Here is a 20,418-nt window from a genome sequence, read left to right on the forward strand (position 1 = left end):
CTTTGCTTGAAGCTTCATCACCCACTTAAAGCCGGGCTTCTTTTGAAGTTTGTCAGTGTTTCTAGGACATAGTGATTTATCTATATCACGTTTTCCCGTCAACTAATTTGTTTTCCAGATTTTTAATGGGCAATTATGATTGTCTTAATTTAAAATGAGATTTTAGTAATAATGAGCTTTATAGCGTAAATGTTAAAATATAAAACTATATAGTTTTAATTTTGTTTAAAACGTTTATGTTTAAATGATTTATATTAATACTGAAGTTATGTGATTATTACCGGTCATGTGACAACCAATTTATTTCACCAGACCTGCATCGTCTCGTCTGGCAAGGAGGGAGGAATGTCTGAACAGAACAACATCGTGCAGGTGGACGATGACATAGTTTATTACATTAACACCTTTCTTGTTGATATCATTTTTTCCTATTCATAGAGGCTTTCAGCAGGCGATTTGTTAATGGAAACCTTATCTCAACTTGCATGTAGTGCTATGTGTCAGGTTTTAATTATACCTTGTATTAGCTTGTTTGTTGATTTAACTAACATGTGTTTCAATATACACTTGGTAAATATGACATAAAACAAGAATTATCATATTTTTTAAATCCATATAAAAATATTCATGAATTTTGTTAGAGCCAAAGTGGATCTTAAGCTGTAGGTGCTATGGTATGTAAATTCTGAAATATTTGAATTCATTTTCTATCATTGTGATTGTCATTTTGACTCGGTATTTAATATTAGGTTAAAGAATGGCCAAAAAATATATCATTCCTCTTTGAAAGATTGTGGCTGCAATGTAAAAGAACTCAATAAAAATGCAAATGAAAACTGGATTACATGAATACCACTAATCTGAACGACTAATCGGATTAAGTCATTTTTTGCATTGTATTACTGTTGCTTTAGAAAAAAAATATGTCAAAAAGTGTTGGATATATTTTGCTCGCAAAACCTTGTTTTTATCTAAAATGTACAGAACAGAAGTTGAAATAATCAGCAGTAATCAATATTAGTTTCATTGGGATACTGAAGACACTAAGTCACAGTGAATATTTTATTTGGGATTTAAGACAGTATAAACCCACAGTGAACATTACATTCATTTGGGATTTTAAGACAGTATAAACTCACAGTGAACATTACATTCATTTGGGATTTTAAGACAGTATAAACTCACAGTGAACATTACATTCATTTGGGATTTTAAGACAGTATAAACCCACAGTGAACATTACATTCATTTGGGATTTTAAGACAGTAAGCCACGGTGAACATTACATTCATTTGGAATGTTTAAAACAGCTAGTCAATAGTGAACATTTCATTGGGTTTTTTAAGACAGTATGTCACAGTGAACATTTCATTGAGATTTTTATGACAATAAGTCACAGTGAACATTTCATTGGGATTTTGAAGACAGTAAGTCACAGTGAACATTTCATTGGGATTTTCAAGACAGTAAGTCAGAGTGAACATTTCATTGGGATTTTTAAGACAGTGAGTCAGAGTGAACATTTCATTGGGATTTTTAAGACAGTAAGTCACAGTGAACATTTCATTGGGATTTTTAAGACAGTAAGTCAGAGTGAACATTTCATTGGGATTTTTAAGACAGTAAGTCACAGTGAACATTTCATTGGGATTTTTAAGACAGTAAGTCACAGTGAACATTTCATTGGGATTTTTAAAACAGTAAGCCACAGTGAACATTTCATTTTAATTTTTGAAACAGTGAGTCAGAGTAAACATTTCATTGGGACTTTTAAGACAACAAATTGCAAGGTTTTTTTTTTCTCACTAGGAGCCCTCAAATTATTAAATGTCAAAATTTGATAGTGGCGAAAACAAAAAAGATTTACTGTAACAACCTTGGTGTTTTGTGAAACAGTATTATTAGAAGTACTGGAATTTGGATCTTTGCTACTCATTAATATTCATACAATTTATGAAAGATTAGTTTCGTAAATACTTGACAGTATCCCTGTGTATCCATATGTATACAAATGTGCATGATTGTTTTATCTTCCTATGTTGGTGGAAATTCTGCAATCTTGAGAAATGACTCAGAAGATATTTTTTTAACGCAGAGCAGGTGGTTTCTTCAGTTATAGGTACAATTATTTTTTTCATCCATCCTGGCATACTTGTTGTAAGCAAATTGACATTTCTCTGTAAACTGGTCAGGAAGCCATGTTTCCTGTCTATTCAAACATGTTTGTCATGAAATGTTTACTGCTGTTAGGAACCTTGTGTGCAAATTTTATGTATAACCCTTTGCTATTATTTTAAACAGATCTTGCATTGAATTCTAAAATACCTGCTCTTGTTAAATATGTGGATCAACGTGCAGCAATAGGAATTGGTCTAAAATTGAATTGTGCATGTATAAACAGTTAAAAAATATTGTGAAAAACTTTGATGGGAAATTACATCAATAAATTAGATAATCAAAGACGATTCACTGCATAATAAAAATACTAATTAGTGAACAATCTTCAGTATGATTAAATATAAAATATCTATTTCCATTATTCATCAAAAATATAATTGCTTTTTTTTATTATTTACACTGACAATTACTTTGGCAACACCTGGTCTATTATTATTATCAACTGTACTGTAAATGTTTGTACATTGAATCGGATACATACGTCATGTGTCTATAACACATTCTTGTTTTCTCGAGTCCGTTTTTTTTTTTCAAACAGGTCATTTTGTTATGTGCATGTATGAGTACACTATTTACTATCTCATGTGTGCTATGTAATACTTTAAGAATAAGGGCAAAAAATTGCTGAATAATTTGTTTCCATAAGTGGGCATAACAAAAAAAGTGGTAATTTTGGGGAAATATAAGTTTTCCTATAAAAAACATGGCTTTAATTAGCATATAGCACACATGATATTGTAAGCCATTTACACTCACCTGAACATAATGTTAATAATGTTATGTAATCTGTGTCGTATACAACACGATTCCATGCTGTGTTTAGCATGTTACCTAGCAACAACAAATTTTTTTTTAATAATCTGAAATCTTTTTTTTTCATAATAAATTTTTATTTATTTTCCAGTGTGTGGTGTTTTCATGGAATGAACCAAGTGGAAATGGGCATAATATAAGACAGGTAGGATGAGAACTAGGTTTTTAATATATCAAATAACATGGGAATATCATTTACGGAGTGGTACTTTGCTTTAGTTATCAGCAGGTGTATAGAAATAGTTTTCTAAAAGAATTAATGGATAACCATGCGCATCTACTAGTACTTCTCATTTTTATTAACAATACTGAAATGTACTAGAGTGAATAACTATGAGATGGATACCAATGTAATTAAGAACATTGCGTGATATTGCATATTTACAGTCCGACTTGGGAATTAATAAAACTACTCTCTCATTAATATATGAAGTGAAAGGCACCAAGTGAAATTTGTACAATAATAATGTATTTTGCTTGATAACAGAAATCATGTCTTTGATTCATTCACAATGTTATCAAAACATTCAAGATATTTATAATGTAAGTTTACATTAATTTGGGGTTATTCATAAATACCAATAATTTGCGGCAGCGTAATCTTGATCTGTTGTTCTTCTGTGCCAGATTCTTTATTTTTCCAAGGTGGAAAAAATAAGTGCAACTTTTTTGCTATATTCTCTGTTTAGTAATATGTCAGCAATCTTGGTAATAATAATAACTTTTATTTCGAGAACCAGCTCATAACAAAAAATTAAAAGTTACTAAAAAAAAAAACACAACAGCAAAACAGAAATTAGAAATAGCCTGGTGCTTTAGAGATATCAGAAAAGAAATATCATATTATTCTTTATTTGGCAAATGCATTTCCTAATATAGAAGGATGCATCTGTCTTCTATCTTGGAAATATTGCGTCATCACCTACATCTGATACCGGTAACCTAAATAGGATAAGGTGTTGATTTACTCTATTAATAGTGCATGTGTTCCATAAATGACACAGTTGTGCCTATAGTCAAAATAAGTCATATTTTAATAATGCAATATAAATACTATACATGTATTACCTCTATTAATAGCAAATGGGATTACATAACTGACAGTTGTGTTTATAGTCAAAATAAGTCATATTTTAAATGATCTAGTAGTTAATACATGCAACTATTTGCTTGTATGCAATTCTAAGAGCAATTTAGTTCCTTGGTTCATACTACAAAGTTATAGCATGCTGTAAATCGTGGAGTTTATAACTCAGACATTAACTGATACATGTATTCATCAAATTTTTGTTGCCATTAAGTTAAAGCGGGGGAGTCATCACACTTGCGCATGCGTCAGATGACCATAGCGTGTCGTTGTTTACAAACAAGCGTCTACCCATGAACCTTTGCATTTTTAGCGTGTGTTGTTATTGTCGCTTGGGACTTAATCCCCCCGCATGCGCAGGTGACAACCCTCTTGATTTAACTGTATTATCTGTACAGAAAACAAATATACATGTACGTGTTTCTGGTCATCACATTTTTGGATTTGACAACATTTTTAAATAAATAAAATCACATTTTTCATGCAAATTTTTAAATAAAAAAAAAGCTTTTTATATCTTTTTCTTGCTGGTCCGTTAATACAAGTTCCAGTATGAATGGCAAAGCCAGTACTCATCATATGACATCAGGAATACTGAGTCGTAGACATGACTGATTACTCACTGACTATGTACTTGTCATTTTCCAGAACAAGAGCAATTATCAGACTTTGTATCAATTGATTGGATGTAACCAAATCGCGAATTTTGATCTACATGTTGCCATAGCAAAGATCAGATCTGTTTCTGTGCCAGCAAACCATCACAAAGAATATATGTTAGTTTAGGGCCAAATTACCTATCTCATTCAAGTAGTGTATTAGTTGCAGTTCAATACAGTCATGTTTTTACTGATGATTGGAAATCATGTTTCACTATTCAATAGTTAATCAACATGCTGGTATAAAATACTCAGAGGTTATCTGCTGTAAGGTGAAGCCAACATAAACCGCTTGTCTTGATATATTTGCTTGAGAAAAAAAAATATTAATATTGTGCATATAAAATGTTTTTAAATAAATCAAGATATCATCCTACTGATGCCACTTTTGTTGTCTTTGTCTGGAGTTAAGTGAATTATCGCAAGTTAGGAAAATAATTGCAATGTCATTATCAATTATGGTCATTGCTCCAAAGTGATTTACAAAGAAAAAGAATGCTCTCTATGTATTTAAAGTGACATTTGACTCTGAATGATATGTGTCATGGATATTTCTCGGACATGTGATCAAAAGATGGCTCTTGAGTTCAAATAATAACACTGTCAGCATGTCTTGTTTAAATTTAATAATTGATAATTGTTTAGTATCAAGGATATTAGCTCAGAGTATATTATAACAAATTGAAATTTGTACAAATTATGGATTTTGTCATTTATGTAGGTGTCAATACCTTAAAACAGCAAAAAACACTGGCATTAGCACATGTTTATACAGGGGTCGAAATACTCTGGTGCACACTGCACTATGCACATAGATTATTAGCTAGTGCAAGTAAACTCAAAATATAATGTGCACGCTGTGCATGTAGAAATGAACACAACATTTTCACATTATATTCACTAAGCCTAAACTAAGTTCAACCAACATTGTAAGACAATTAAAAAAAAAGCAAATTCTTTCTTAATTTTATTTAAACTTTAAAATGGTACATTTCACAACAAGTTAGTGCAGGTACATTGCAAATTCAACAAGCACACTGCGCATGCAAGGAAAAAATTCTATTTCAGTCCCTGTTATATAATTGAATTATCGATATATTCATTTTGAATATCAAGATTTATAAATTAACAATAATTTTTAAATAGGTTGTATTCGGTGCAGTCAATTTGCAGTCAGCTGTTGGTGGTTATTTGAGCGGCGATCTGAAACCACATGGAAAATACAAAATACAATTCAATCTAGAAGGTGAATTCAAATTTGTGAGGTAAGAGTGAAGTCTTTATATTCATTATACATAGCTACAGCATGTGCCGAAAGCATCATATACTCACCGAGTGTGATAGTTGTGCGTATTTTTGCTGGGAATATTTATAGTGTAATAAAATGAGCTTCAGAATTGGCATTTTATTACGGCCTACAAAACGATTGGTTTGTTGTGTGTGTGGAGATTTTTGATGATACTGCTGTACATGCATGTATAAAACTTGTAATGATGTATGTGGATCATCGTCACCTTATGTACCGTAATATTTTATTTGACATCCTTGATATCTTCTGTTGTTATTCACTGTGGGGAGGGGGGAGAGGGGAACTGGGTTGGCATGCATCATTTGTTCATGCCTATCTTTTAGTTTTTGTTATCATAGACATTTAGATTTGTCTAAGTCTCATTTTAATTCCGATGTATTCATCCGAGTGAGTAAAAAGCTATGATGGCCTTGCAGCATGTGTTCCAATTTCATGTGAACAATGTATTTTACACACTTATATCGAACACAACATAGCACGATGAGCACAATGGTTTAGATAGCAATGCATGTATCAAAGACATAGACATTGGATTAATCTAAGTCTCATTTTAATTCTGATGCATTCATCCAAGTGTGTAGAAAGCTATGCTCGCCTTGCAGCGTGTGTTCCAATTTCATGTGAATAATGTATTCTACAAACTTATATCAAACACAACATAGCACGATGAGCACAATGGTTTAGATAGCAATGCATATATCAAAGACATAGACATTTAGATTAATCTAAGTATCATTTTAACTCGGATGTATTCATCCAAGTGTGTAAAAAGCTATGATTGCCTTGCAGCATGTGAACAATGTATTCTACAAACTTATATCAAACACAACATACCGGGGTAGCACGATTAGCACAATGGTTTAGATAGCAATGCATGTATCAAAATAAGGTTTCCAAGTTTTCTGTTTACTCATCCATTTAACAATTCAATGTCTCTTTAATGATAAATCTTATATTTATCTTTAAGGATATCATAAATAATGAATTGACTTTGTTTATTATTCCATGCTATTTAGTGATGGATTTCACAGTTCAACCAAACCATTTGTTGTCACTGTCCACTTGAGAACTGAAATTCCAGCTGAGGTGAGACAATTCCCTATCAGTATTGTCTTGTATTCAATCTTTATACTTTGTGTATGTGTAGCTAAAATGTAATCAATAAAAAAAGTACCTGTAAAATCTATATTAGAAGCTGTATCCCTAATAGAAGTCGCACCCATTCTTTTTGAATAATTGAGAATAAAAAATTCATCATTTCTATATGTGAAGATGCTCTAATAGAAGCCGCATCCTATCTGTTGCATTGTGCCATTTTAATAGAAGCTGCGGCTTTTAATACAGATTTTACAGTATTTGTAGTGTTAACTACAGTACTTGTGCTTATTCAGTACTGATTGTGTTTAAATAAATAACAGAAGTGTAACATAAGTCATGTTTTAATAATAACTTTAGTAAACAACTGTTCCATTAAAGAGTACTGTATGGTAAAAAAAAAAAACATTCTTAAAAATGTTGAAGCAACCATTTTTTCTCTTTCACTCCCCTATAATCTCTCCTGGATTACGGTTTAGTAGATTGTGCTTTTCAAATCAATGATCAAGTAAACAATAATTCAAAAAAAGGTTCAAAGGGTTCATAATATTCACTAACTTGATCGCTTATACATATTGCTGTCACAGTTTCATAAATTTACATCAAATACTGTAAAATACTTTATTTTTAGCTGGAATTAATTTTCTCTGAAAAGACAATTTGGGTGTTTTGTATGGAATTTATTTTCACTGATTTTTGACAACTTAAATGTAAAATATACGAAAAAAGGTATATTCGCTAGATTTTATTTTCACTGAATCATCCCTTCAGCCAAAATTAATTTCAAATGAAAATAAAGTATTCTACAGTACTTATAGATTTTTGCAACATTTATTTACATCATCTAGGTAACTGACAAAGGATTCTCCACAAACATATTAAGAATCAATCAAGGTAATACTGTGAAATGGACCTGGAACTCAACATCAGTACCACATAAAATCTATGAAGTCAAATTATGTCCAAAACACTGTGGACTTCTGCCAACAAATACTGGGTAAGCACTGACCAGCTTTCACATTATTAAGACTTGACGAAGCATTGTTCAGTGTAGAAATGTCAAGTTCGCTGTTAGACCTCCGACTGGCTCCTACTTGTACTGATTTATAAAAGGGTATTAACTTGGTGGTATGTAATGTAGAGACAAGTAATGAATGTATACGTCTACCTGAAAGGTTAACCGGCAATCAGTGATTAAAGCATTTGTCATGGATGCAGTACGGTAGATTCATGCTTAATGAAAACTAATATTTGGTGGCAGTCATGCGATATGCAGAAAACATTGGATTCTAAAGATTCACTGTCATCATGCAGCGAGTGTTTGAATTTCGTGTGAATAAACAAAAAAAACATACGTTCTTTACGTTGAATGAACATGGCGTGAAGCTGTGGCATTTTAACATGTTGGAAATCCCTTCTATGTCTTCAAACATAAACTTATTGTTAAAATCTGAAATTAAATAGCAAATGCTTCTCAAATATTAGTATTTAAAAAGTGGTAGGTGGTAGTAATTAGTAGACATAACATAGACATGGTGGATATAACAAGACCTTGGTGATAATAAACTTTTACTTTCTCCTTGCATGTACGAAATGAAATGGCAATTAATCTTAAACAACTCAAATAATTCTCTAGTAAAAATAATTGTTCATTCAAAAGCGCAAATTAATAGCATGCAATAGAAATAAAATAGTCTAAGAATAAAATAATGAAAAATAAAATAAAATAAAAATTATTAATGTAAATTGAGTTTGTTACATTGTGTCTATTATGCCGACCCCTGGTTCTCACCTATAAAAGAAGTTGTGCAGTACTGAAACCATACCCACACCTCTAGAGTTCAGATGATTGCATGACTTATGCAAGTGTATCTGATACCGGCACATGTACAGTTGTGAATCTCACCAAGAACACAGGTTTTGTCACCAAATTTGGTTTCCAGGTTTTTCTAGAATTTCCTGGTTTTCTTGCTAAAAAATTACACTTGTACATTAAGTGAAAGTTGGGCAATGCACACCCATATATACCTTTACTATATGCATGTATTTACCAGTCTTTTTTGAAGATGTTACACAGACACTGTACATATATGTGTGCATCTAATTTTGTGATCTGATTGAATTTGACTGCCATTTAAAATCATTAATTCTTCTCAGTTCTCAGAGATTTCTCTGCCAAGCTTAATCAAATTTAATATGTTAAATATGACCATACTTATGACCATATTGCTATGTGGGTTCAGCTCAGGCGTGTCGAGGAGGAAACTATATTCCGCCTTGGAACTAAAGAACCCCATGGTATTAACAAACAGTTCAACTCATTTGTTGAGCTCACTACCTAAGGCGCGTTATTTGTTCTATTGTGGAATTTTTTGTGATTCTGCTTATAGTTCATGCGCGTTCTTACGTTCCTATGTTCTACCTGTATGTTATTACACTTTCTTCTATGCTATCGATAAAGAGCCATTGCTCGAAACGTCTAGCTATTTTTAATAGTTATTTAGGACTACGATTACCAAATATTATCTTCTATATATCATATTTATCAGTCCGAGCAGCGTTTATTTATTTATGACCATACTTAAGCTGCCTAGTTTTATTTTGTTATGTTCTGATTTAAGATGGCCGACTTGTAGTCAATGACTTCAAAAAACATCAAATTATTGACTATGTCATTTACAATGTGCTCTGGGGTCAAGCCATTATTATTATATTCTATATTTGCATAACTTTCCTGACGTACAATTGTAAATAAACAGAGTACAAGTTACATAAAAGTACTATCACTGTTGGTTGTGTCAGCATGGCATGGAAGCCAACACCTATTGTATGCCTTTGATCCCCAACCATATCAAGTAAGATTTACTGATTTTGCTAAACAGGATTTTATCCAAATATTGCATCTGGGTAAATTTACAACTTCCGCAGTAAAGTGAATCAGTTAAATAGTGGATATTACATCTGTGTTTTCCTGTTTCTAAACATTTTGCAGTGTGGGATGCAAATATCTTTTAATAAAATTGAGATCATAAATATTGAAAGTTTTCCTGTAATAACTACGCAGTACTTCATCTGTTTTATGCATAAAAACCATTAAACACCCAACAAAGTACTGAGAATGTGGAACAGGAAAGCTGTTAACAAATCTCATACAAGTCTATAAATTAATTATACATTTTTTTGATTTTATAAATATGTCACAACATCACCTGTCTTCTTGGTTACCATATGAATTTTGTAATAAAGTGTGTGATTTGTCATGTAAACATTTATTTGCATTTCAGTAGCAGTTTTGTTTGGTGCATTGTATTTTATGTGTGTCACACTTACGGGGGTGGGGGTGGGTAGGTACATTTCATTACTAACATGTGTTCAGTAGCAGTGTTTTGTCATTGCTGTGTGTTCAGTAGCAGTGGTTTGTCATTGCTGTGTGTTCAGTAGCAGTGGTTTGTCATTAGTATGTGTTCAGTAGCAGTGGTTTGTCATTGCTATGTATTCAATATCAGTGGTTTGTCATTGCTAGTGTTCAGTAGCAGTGGTTTGTCATTGCTGTGTGTTCAGTAGCAGTGGTTTGTCATTGCTGTGTGTTCAGTAGCAGTGGTTTGTCATTGCTATGTGTTCAGTAGCAGTGGTTTGTCATTGTTATGTGTTCAGTAGCAGTGGTATGCCATTGTTATGTGTTCAGTAGCAGTGGTATGCCATTGTTATGTGTTCAGTAGCAGTGGTTTGTCATTGCTATGTATTCAATATCAGTGGTTTGTCATTGCTATATGTTTAGTAGAAGTGGTTTGTCATTGCTATGTGTTCAGTAGCAGTGGTTTGTCATTGTTATGTGTTCAGTAGCAGTGGTATGCCATTGTTATGTGTTCAGTAGCAGTGGTATGCCATTGTTATGTGTTCAGTAGCAGTGGTTTGTCATTGGTATGTGTTCAGTAGAAGTGGTTTGTCATTGGTATGTGTTCAGTAGCGGTTGTTTGTCATTGTTATGTGTTCAGTAGCAGTGGTTTGTCATTGTTATGTGTTCAGTATCAGTGGTATGTTATTGGTATGTGTTCAGTAGCAGTGGTTTGTCATTGTTATGTGTTCAGTAGCAGTGGTATGCCATTGTTATGTGTTCAGTAGCAGTGGTATGCCATTGTTATGTGTTCAGTAGCAGTGGTTTGTCATTGGTATGTGTTCAGTAGAAGTGGTTTGTCATTGGTATGTGTTCAGTAGCGGTTGTTTGTCATTGTTATGTGTTCAGTAGCAGTGGTTTGTCATTGTTATGTGTTCAGTATCAGTGGTTTGTCATTGCTATGGGTTCAGTAGCAGTGGTTTGTCATTGCTAGTGTTCAGTAGAAGTGGTTTGTCATTGCTATGTGTTCAGTAGCAGTGGTATGTCATTGTTATGTGTTCAGTATCAGTGGTATGTTATTGGTATGTGTTCAGTAGCAGTGGTTTGTCATTGCTATGTGTTCAGTAGCAGTGGTTTGTCATTGCTATGTGTTCAGTAGCAGTGGTTTGTCATTGCTATGTGTTCAGTAGCAGTGGTTTGTCATTGCTAGTGTTCAGTAGCAGTGGTTTGTCATTGCTATGTGTTCAGTAGCAGTGGTTTGTCATTGCTATGTGTTCAGTAGCAGTGGTTTGTTATTGTTATGTGTTCAGTAGCAGTGGTTTGTCATTGCTATGTGTTCAGTAGCAGTGGTTTGTCATTGCTACGTGTTCAGTAGCAGTGGTTTGTCATTGGTATGTGTTCAGTAGCAGTGGTTTGTCATTGCTATGTGTTCAGTATCAGTGGTATGTTATTGGTATGTGTTCAGTAGCAGTGGTTTGTCATTGCTATGTGTTCAGTAGCAGTGGTTTGTCATTGCTATGTGTTCAGTAGCAGTGGTTTGTCATTGCTATGTGTTCAGTATCAGTGGTATGTTATTGGTATGTGTTCAGTAGCAGTGGTTTGTCATTGCTATGTGTTCAGTAGCAGTGGTTTGTCATTGCTATGTGTTCAGTAGCAGTGGTTTGTCATTACTATGTGTTCAGTATCAGTGGTATGTTATTGGTATGTGTTCAGTAGCAGTGGTTTGTCATTGCTATGTGTTCAGTAGCAGTGGTTTGTCATTGCTAGTGTTCAGTAGCAGTGGGTTGTTATTGCTGTGGGTTCAGTAGCAGTGGTTTGTCATTGCTAGTGTTTAGTAGAAGTGGTTTGTCATTGGTATGTGTTCAGTAGCAGTGGTTTGTCATTGTTATGTGTTCAGTATCAGTGGTATGTTATTGGTATGTGTTCAGTAGCAGTGGTTTGTCATTGTTATGTGTTCAGTAGCAGTGGTATGCCATTGTTATGTGTTCAGTAGCAGTGGTATGCCATTGTTATGTGTTCAGTAGCAGTGGTTTGTCATTGCTATGTGTTCAGTATCAGTGGTTTGTCATTGCTATGGGTTCAGTAGCAGTGGTTTGTCATTGTTATGTGTTCAGTATCAGTGGTTTGTCATTGTTATGTGTTCAGTAGCAGTGGTTTGTCATTGCTATGTGTTCAGTATCAGTGGTTTGTCATTGCTATGGGTTCAGTAGCAGTGGTTTGTCATTGCTAGTGTTCAGTAGAAGTGGTTTGTCATTGCTATGTGTTCAGTAGCAGTGGTATGTCATTGTTATGTGTTCAGTAGCAGTGGTATGTCATTGTTATGTGTTCAGTAGCAGTGGGTTGTTATTGCTATGGGTTCAGTAGCAGTGGTTTGTCATTGCTAGTGTTTAGTAGAAGTGGTTTGTCATTGGTATGTGTTTAGTAGAAGTGGGTTGTCATTGCTAGTGTTCAGTAGCAGTGGGTTGTTATTGCTATGGGTTCAGTAGCAGTGGGTTGTCATTGCTAGTGTTCAGTAGCAGTGGGTTGTCATTGGTTTGTGTTCAGTAGCAGTGGTTTGGCATTGCTACAAACATGTATGTGTTCAGTAGCAGTGGTTTGTCATTGGTTTGTGTTCAGTAGCAGTGGTTTGGCATTAGTATGTGTTCAGTAGCAGTGGTATGTCATTGCTAGTGTTCAGTATCAGTGGTTTGTCATTGCTACAAACATGTATGTGTTCAGTAGCAGTGGTTTGTCATTGGTATGTGTTCAGTAGCAGTGGTTTGTCATTGGTACGTGTTCAGTAGCAGTGGTTTGGCATTGGTATGTGTTCAGTAGCAGTGGTTTGTCATTGCTATGTGTTCAGTAGCAGTGGTTTGTCATTGCTATGTGTTCAGTAGCAGTGGTTTGGCATTGCTATGTGTTCAGTAGAAGTGGTTTGTCATTGCTACATGTTCAGTAGCAATGGGTTGTCATTGGTATGTGTTCAGTAGCAGTGGTTTGTCATTGCTAGTGTTCAGTAGCAGTGGTATGTCATTGTTATGTGTTCAGTAGCAGTGGTTTGTTATTGCTGTGTGTTCAGTATCAGTGGTATGTTATTGGTATGTGTTCAGTGGTAGTGGTTTGTCATTGCTATATGTTCAGTAGCAGTGGTTTGTTATTGGTATGTGTTCAGTAGCAGTGGGTTGTCATTGCTAGTGTTCAGTAGCAGTGGGTTGTCATTGCCATGGGTTCAGTAGCAGTGGTTTGTCATTGCTAGTGTTCAGTAGCAGTGGTTTGTCATTGCTACAAACATGTATGTGTTCAGTAGCAGTGGTTTGTCATTGGTATGTGTTCAGTAGCAGTGGTTTGTCATTGGTATGTGTTCAGTAGCAGTGGTTTGGCATTAGTATGTGTTCAGTAGCAGTGGTTTGGCATTGCTATGTGTTCAGTAGCAGTGGTTTGTCATTGGTATGTGTTCAATATTAGTGGTTTGTCATTGCTATATGTTTAGTAGAAGTGGTTTGTCATTGGTATGTGTTCAGTAGCAGTGGTTTGTCATTGGTATGTGTTCAATATTAGTGGTTTGTCATTGCTATATGTTTAGTAGAAGTGGTTTGTCATTGGTATGTGTTCAGTAGAAGTGGTTTGGCATTGCTATGTGTTCAGTAGCAGTGGTTTGTCATTGGTATGTGTTCAGTAGCAGTGGTTTGTCATTGCTATATGTTTAGTAGAAGTGGTTTGTCATTGCTATGTGTTCAGTAGAAGTGGTTTGTCATTGCTATGTGTTCAGTAGCAGTGGTTTGTCATTGTTATGTGTTCAGTAGCAGTGGTTTGTCATTGTTATGTTTTCAGTAGCAGTGGTTTGTCATTGCTAGTGTTCAGTAGCAGTGGTATGTCATTTTTATGTGTTCAGTAGCAGTGGGTTGCCATTGGTATGTGTTCAGTATCAGTGGTTTGTTATTGGTATGTGTTCAGTAGCAGTGGGTTGTCATTGCTAGTGTTCAGTATCAGTGGGTTGTCATTGCTATGGGTTCAGTAGCAGTGGTTTGTCATTGCTAGTGTTCAGTAGCAGTGGTTTGTCATTGCTAGTGTTCAGTAGCAGTGGTTTGTCATTGCTAGTGTTCAGTAGCAGTGGTTTGTCATTGCTATGTGTTCAGTATCAGTGGGTTGTCATTGCTATGGGTTCAGTAGCAGTGGTTTGTCATTGCTAGTGTTCAGTAGCAGTGGTTTGTCATTGCTAGTGTTCAGTAGCAGTGGTTTGTCATTGCTAGTGTTCAGTATCAGTGGGTTGTCATTGCTATGGGTTCAGTAGCAGTGGTTTGTCATTGCTAGTGTTCAGTAGCAGTGGTTTGTCATTGCTAGTGTTCAGTAGCAGTGGTTTGTCATTGCTAGTGTTCAGTAGCAGTGGTTTGTTATTGCTATGTGTTCAGTTGCAGTGGTATGTCATTGGTATGTGTTCAGTAGCAGTGGTTTGGCATTACTATGTGTTCAGTATCAGTGGTTTGTCATTGCTATGTGTTCAGTAGCAGTGGTATGTCATTGGTATGTGTTCAGTAGCAGTGGTTTGTCATTGCTATGTGTTCAGTATCAGTGGTTTGTCATTGCTATGTGTTCAGTAGCAGTGGTATGTCATTGGTATGTGTTCAGTAGCAGTGGTTTGGCATTGCTATGTGTTTCATAGCAGTGGTTTGTCATTGCTATGGGTTCAGTAGCAGTGGTTTGTCATTGCTATATGTTCAGTAGCAGTGGTTTGTTATTGGTATGTGTTCAGTAGCAGTGGTTTGTTATTGCTATGTGTTCAGTAGCAGTGGGTTGTCATTGCTAGTGTTCAGTAGCAGTGGGTTGTTATTGCTATGGGTTCAGTAGCAGTGGTTTGTCATTGCTAGTGTTCAGTAGCAGTGGTATGTCATTGTTATGTGTTCAGTAGCAGTGGTTTGTTATTGCTGTGTGTTCAGTATCAGTGGTATGTTATTGGTATGTGTTCAGTGGTAGTGGTTTGTCATTGCTATATGTTCAGTAGCAGTGGTTTGTTATTGGTATGTGTTCAGTAGCAGTGGGTTGTCATTGCTAGTGTTCAGTAGCAGTGGGTTGTCATTGCCATGGGTTCAGTAGCAGTGGTTTGTCATTGCTAGTGTTCAGTAGCAGTGGTTTGTCATTGCTACAAACATGTATGTGTTCAGTAGCAGTGGTTTGTCATTGGTATGTGTTCAGTAGCAGTGGTTTGTCATTGGTATGTGTTCAGTAGCAGTGGTTTGGCATTAGTATGTGTTCAGTAGCAGTGGTTTGGCATTGCTATGTGTTCAGTAGCAGTGGTTTGTCATTGGTATGTGTTCAATATTAGTGGTTTGTCATTGCTATATGTTTAGTAGAAGTGGTTTGTCATTGGTATGTGTTCAGTAGCAGTGGTTTGTCATTGGTATGTGTTCAATATTAGTGGTTTGTCATTGCTATATGTTTAGTAGAAGTGGTTTGTCATTGGTATGTGTTCAGTAGAAGTGGTTTGGCATTGCTATGTGTTCAGTAGCAGTGGTTTGTCATTGGTATGTGTTCAGTAGCAGTGGTTTGTCATTGCTATATGTTTAGTAGAAGTGGTTTGTCATTGCTATGTGTTCAGTAGAAGTGGTTTGTCATTGCTATGTGTTCAGTAGCAGTGGTTTGTCATTGTTATGTGTTCAGTAGCAGTGGTTTGTCATTGTTATGTTTTCAGTAGCAGTGGTTTGTCATTGCTAGTGTTCAGTAGCAGTGGTATGTCATTTTTATGTGTTCAGTAGCAGTGGGTTGCCATTGGTATGTGTTCAGTATCAGTGGTTTGTTATTGGTATGTGTTCAGTAGCAGTGGGTTGTCATTGCTAGTGTTCAGTATCAGTGGGTTGTCATTGCTATGGGTTCAGTAGCAGTGGTTTGTCATTGCTAGTGTTCAGTAGCAGTGGTTTGTCATTGCTAGTGTTCAGTAGCAGTGGTTTGTCATTGCTAGTGTTCAGTAGCAGTGGTTTGTCATTGCTATGTGTTCAGTATCAGTGGGTTGTCATTGCTATGGGTTCAGTAGCAGTGGTTTGTCATTGCTAGTGTTCAGTAGCAGTGGTTTGTCATTGCTAGTGTTCAGTAGCAGTGGTTTGTCATTGCTAGTGTTCAGTATCAGTGGGTTGTCATTGCTATGGGTTCAGTAGCAGTGGTTTGTCATTGCTAGTGTTCAGTAGCAGTGGTTTGTCATTGCTAGTGTTCAGTAGCAGTGGTTTGTCATTGCTAGTGTTCAGTAGCAGTGGTTTGTCATTGCTAGTGTTCAGTAGCAGTGGTTTGTTATTGCTATGTGTTCAGTAGCAGTGGTATGTCATTGGTATGTGTTCAGTAGCAGTGGTTTGGCATTACTATGTGTTCAGTATCAGTGGTTTGTCATTGCTATGTGTTCAGTAGCAGTGGTATGTCATTGGTATGTGTTCAGTAGCAGTGGTTTGTCATTGCTATGTGTTCAGTATCAGTGGTTTGTCATTGCTATGTGTTCAGTAGCAGTGGTATGTCATTGGTATGTGTTCAGTAGCAGTGGTTTGGCATTGCTATGTGTTTCATAGCAGTGGTTTGTCATTGCTATGGGTTCAGTAGCAGTGGTTTGTCATTGCTATATGTTCAGTAGCAGTGGTTTGTTATTGGTATGTGTTCAGTAGCAGTGGTTTGTTATTGCTATGTGTTCAGTAGCAGTGGGTTGTCATTGCTAGTGTTCAGTAGCAGTGGGTTGTTATTGCTATGGGTTCAGTAGCAGTGGTTTGTCATTGCTAGTGTTCAGTAGCAGTGGTTTGTTATTGCTATGTGTTCAGTAGCAGTGGTTTGTCATTGCTAGTGTTCAGTATCAGTGGGTTGTCATTGCTTTGTGTTCAGTAGCAGTGGTTTGTCATTGCTGTGTGTCCAGTAGCAGTGGTTTGTTATTGCTATGTGTTCAGTAGCAGTGGTTTGTCATTGCTATGTGTTCAGTAGCAGTGGTTTGTTATTGCTATGTGTTCAGTAGCAGTGGTATGTCATTGGTATGTGTTCAGTAGCAGTGGTTTGTCATTGCTTTGTGTTCAGTAGCAGTGGTTTGTCATTGCTATGTGTTCAGTAGCAGTGGTTTGTTATTGCTATGTGTTCAGTAGCAGTGGTATGTCATTGGTATGTGTTCAGTAGCAGTGGTTTGTCATTGCTTTGTGTTCAGTAGCAGTGGTTTGTTATTGCTATGTGGTCAGTAGCAGTGGTATGTCATTGCTTTGTGTTCAGTAGCAGTGGTTTGTCATTGCTATGTGTTCAGTAGCAGTGGTTTGTTATTGCTATGTGTTCAGTAGCAGTGGTTTGTCATTGCTTTGTGTTCAGTAGCAGTGGTTTGTCATTGCTATGTGTTCAGTAGCAATGGTTTGTCATTTCTTTGTGTTCAGTAGCAGTGGTTTGTCATTTCTACATGTGTTCAGTAGCAGTGGGTTGTCATTGCTACGTGTTCAGTAGCAGTGGTTTGTCATTGCTATGTGTTCAGTAGCAGTGGTTTGTCATTGCTAGTGTTCAGTAGCAGTGGTTTGTCATTGCTTTGTGTTCAGTAGCAGTGGGTTGTCATTGCTACGTGTTCAGTAGCAGTGGTTTGTCATTGCTAGTGTTCAGTAGCAGTGGTTTGTTATTGCTATGTGTTCAGTAGCAGTGGTATGTCATTGGTATGTGTTCAGTAGCAGTGGTTTGGCATTACTATGTGTTCAGTATCAGTGGTTTGTCATTGCTATGTGTTCAGTAGCAGTGGTATGTCATTGGTATGTGTTCAGTAGCAGTGGTTTGTCATTGCTATGTGTTCAGTATCAGTGGTTTGTCATTGCTATGTGTTCAGTAGCAGTGGTATGTCATTGGTATGTGTTCAGTAGCAGTGGTTTGGCATTGCTATGTGTTTCATAGCAGTGGTTTGTCATTGCTATGGGTTCAGTAGCAGTGGTTTGTCATTGCTATATGTTCAGTAGCAGTGGTTTGTTATTGGTATGTGTTCAGTAGCAGTGGTTTGTTATTGCTATGTGTTCAGTAGCAGTGGGTTGTCATTGCTAGTGTTCAGTAGCAGTGGGTTGTTATTGCTATGGGTTCAGTAGCAGTGGTTTGTCATTGCTAGTGTTCAGTAGCAGTGGTTTGTTATTGCTATGTGTTCAGTAGCAGTGGTTTGTCATTGCTAGTGTTCAGTATCAGTGGGTTGTCATTGCTTTGTGTTCAGTAGCAGTGGTTTGTCATTGCTGTTTGTTCAGTAGCAGTGGTTTGTTATTGCTATGTGTTCAGTAGCAGTGGTTTGTCATTGCTATGTGTTCAGTAGCAGTGGTTTGTTATTGCTATGTGTTCAGTAGCAGTGGTATGTCATTGGTATGTGTTCAGTAGCAGTGGTTTGTCATTGCTTTGTGTTCAGTAGCAGTGGTTTGTCATTGCTATGTGTTCAGTAGCAGTGGTTTGTTATTGCTATGTGTTCAGTAGCAGTGGTATGTCATTGGTATGTGTTCAGTAGCAGTGGTTTGTCATTGCTTTGTGTTCAGTAGCAGTGGTTTGTTATTGCTATGTGGTCAGTAGCAGTGGTATGTCATTGCTTTGTGTTCAGTAGCAGTGGTTTGTCATTGCTATGTGTTCAGTAGCAGTGGTTTGTTATTGCTATGTGTTCAGTAGCAGTGGTTTGTCATTGCTTTGTGTTCAGTAGCAGTGGTTTGTCATTGCTATGTGTTCAGTAGCAATGGTTTGTCATTTCTTTGTGTTCAGTAGCAGTGGTTTGTCATTTCTACATGTGTTCAGTAGCAGTGGGTTGTCATTGCTACGTGTTCAGTAGCAGTGGTTTGTCATTGCTATGTGTTCAGTAGCAGTGGTTTGTCATTGCTAGTGTTCAGTAGCAGTGGTTTGTCATTGCTTTGTGTTCAGTAGCAGTGGGTTGTCATTGCTACGTGTTCAGTAGCAGTGGTTTGTCATTGCTATGTGTTCAGTAGCAGTGGTTTGTCATTGCTATGTGTTCAGTAGCAGTGGTTTGTTATTGCTATGTGTTCAGTAGCAGTGGTATGCCATTGTTATGTGTTCAGTAGCAGTGGTTTGGCATTGGTATGTATTCAGTAGCAGTGGTTTGGCATTGGTATGTGTTCAGTAGCAGTGGTTTGGCATTGGTATGTGTTCAGTAGCAGTGGTTTGGCATTGGTATGTGTTCAGTAGCAGTGGTTTGGCATTGGTATGTGTTCAGTAGCAGTGGTTTGTTATTGCTCTGTGTTCAGTAGCATTGGATCAGCATTGTGAAGGTGTTCAGTATCTGCATTTTTTTTCAATTGCTTCTACTCAGAGTAGCTGTAGTTCAGTATTTTGCATGCATTTCTAGATATATATACGACTACCAAAGGTCACATAAATGTACCTAGTAAAATTAAACAGCCCATCCAACAGTACATTGATTTATTGACATAATTATGGGTTACTTTTTTCTCATTACATGATATCATCTTGAGCTTCTTTTATTATCATTAAACTCTTGTGCATTTGCGGAATAAGTTGATTTTATTACACCTGTACGTTCTTCGAATAACGAACACTAATTGTCATGTAAGGGCAAGGATAAAACCTACACAGATATTAAGGTGTATCATGAAACCCAGCCATGCATCATTCAATATTTACATGTTCAGTATTCAGTGTTCATCAATCAAAGTGCTGAGATGAGAAACAAAAAAAACTACCGGTATATTTTCAATTTCATGCATTTCTACTGGAGGTCCGCATTCTGACAAACAAGATTCTAAAACTAATATTATTGTGTATTGCTCAAACTAATATTGAATATTGCTCAAACTAATATTATTGAGTATGGCTCAAGCCAATCGGGAATCATATTTTAGATATGATTTGTTGTGTAATTTTAAACTCAGCATGATGCAGGCTGGCAGAACACAAACTTTGATATTATCCTTTGCCATTTCAAGCTGATCAAATTGTGTCTTCAACTCTTCTTCTGACAAAACATTTACAACATTAAAAAAACATT

At 36.0% G+C, this 20,418-nt stretch overlaps 1 protein-coding gene across 1 annotated transcript in view; it reads left to right on the forward strand.

Annotated features, from left to right (window-relative positions):
* The window catches only part of LOC100370084 (uncharacterized), a 113,639-nt gene that overhangs the window by 36,755 nt on the left and 56,466 nt on the right, over positions 1-20,418 (forward strand). Inside the window, exons 5-8 of the mRNA XM_085497000.1 lie at positions 3,083-3,136; positions 5,884-6,002; positions 7,063-7,132; positions 7,990-8,138. Of these exons, the coding sequence (XP_085353126.1) occupies positions 3,083-3,136; positions 5,884-6,002; positions 7,063-7,132; positions 7,990-8,138 (392 nt within the window). The remainder of the gene's footprint in view (positions 1-3,082; positions 3,137-5,883; positions 6,003-7,062; positions 7,133-7,989; positions 8,139-20,418) is intronic.

The sequence above is a fragment of the Saccoglossus kowalevskii genome, chromosome 3 (genome assembly GCF_978046115.1).
Source record: "Saccoglossus kowalevskii chromosome 3, keSacKowa6.1, whole genome shotgun sequence".
Classification (NCBI taxonomy): Eukaryota; Metazoa; Hemichordata; class Enteropneusta; family Harrimaniidae; genus Saccoglossus; species Saccoglossus kowalevskii.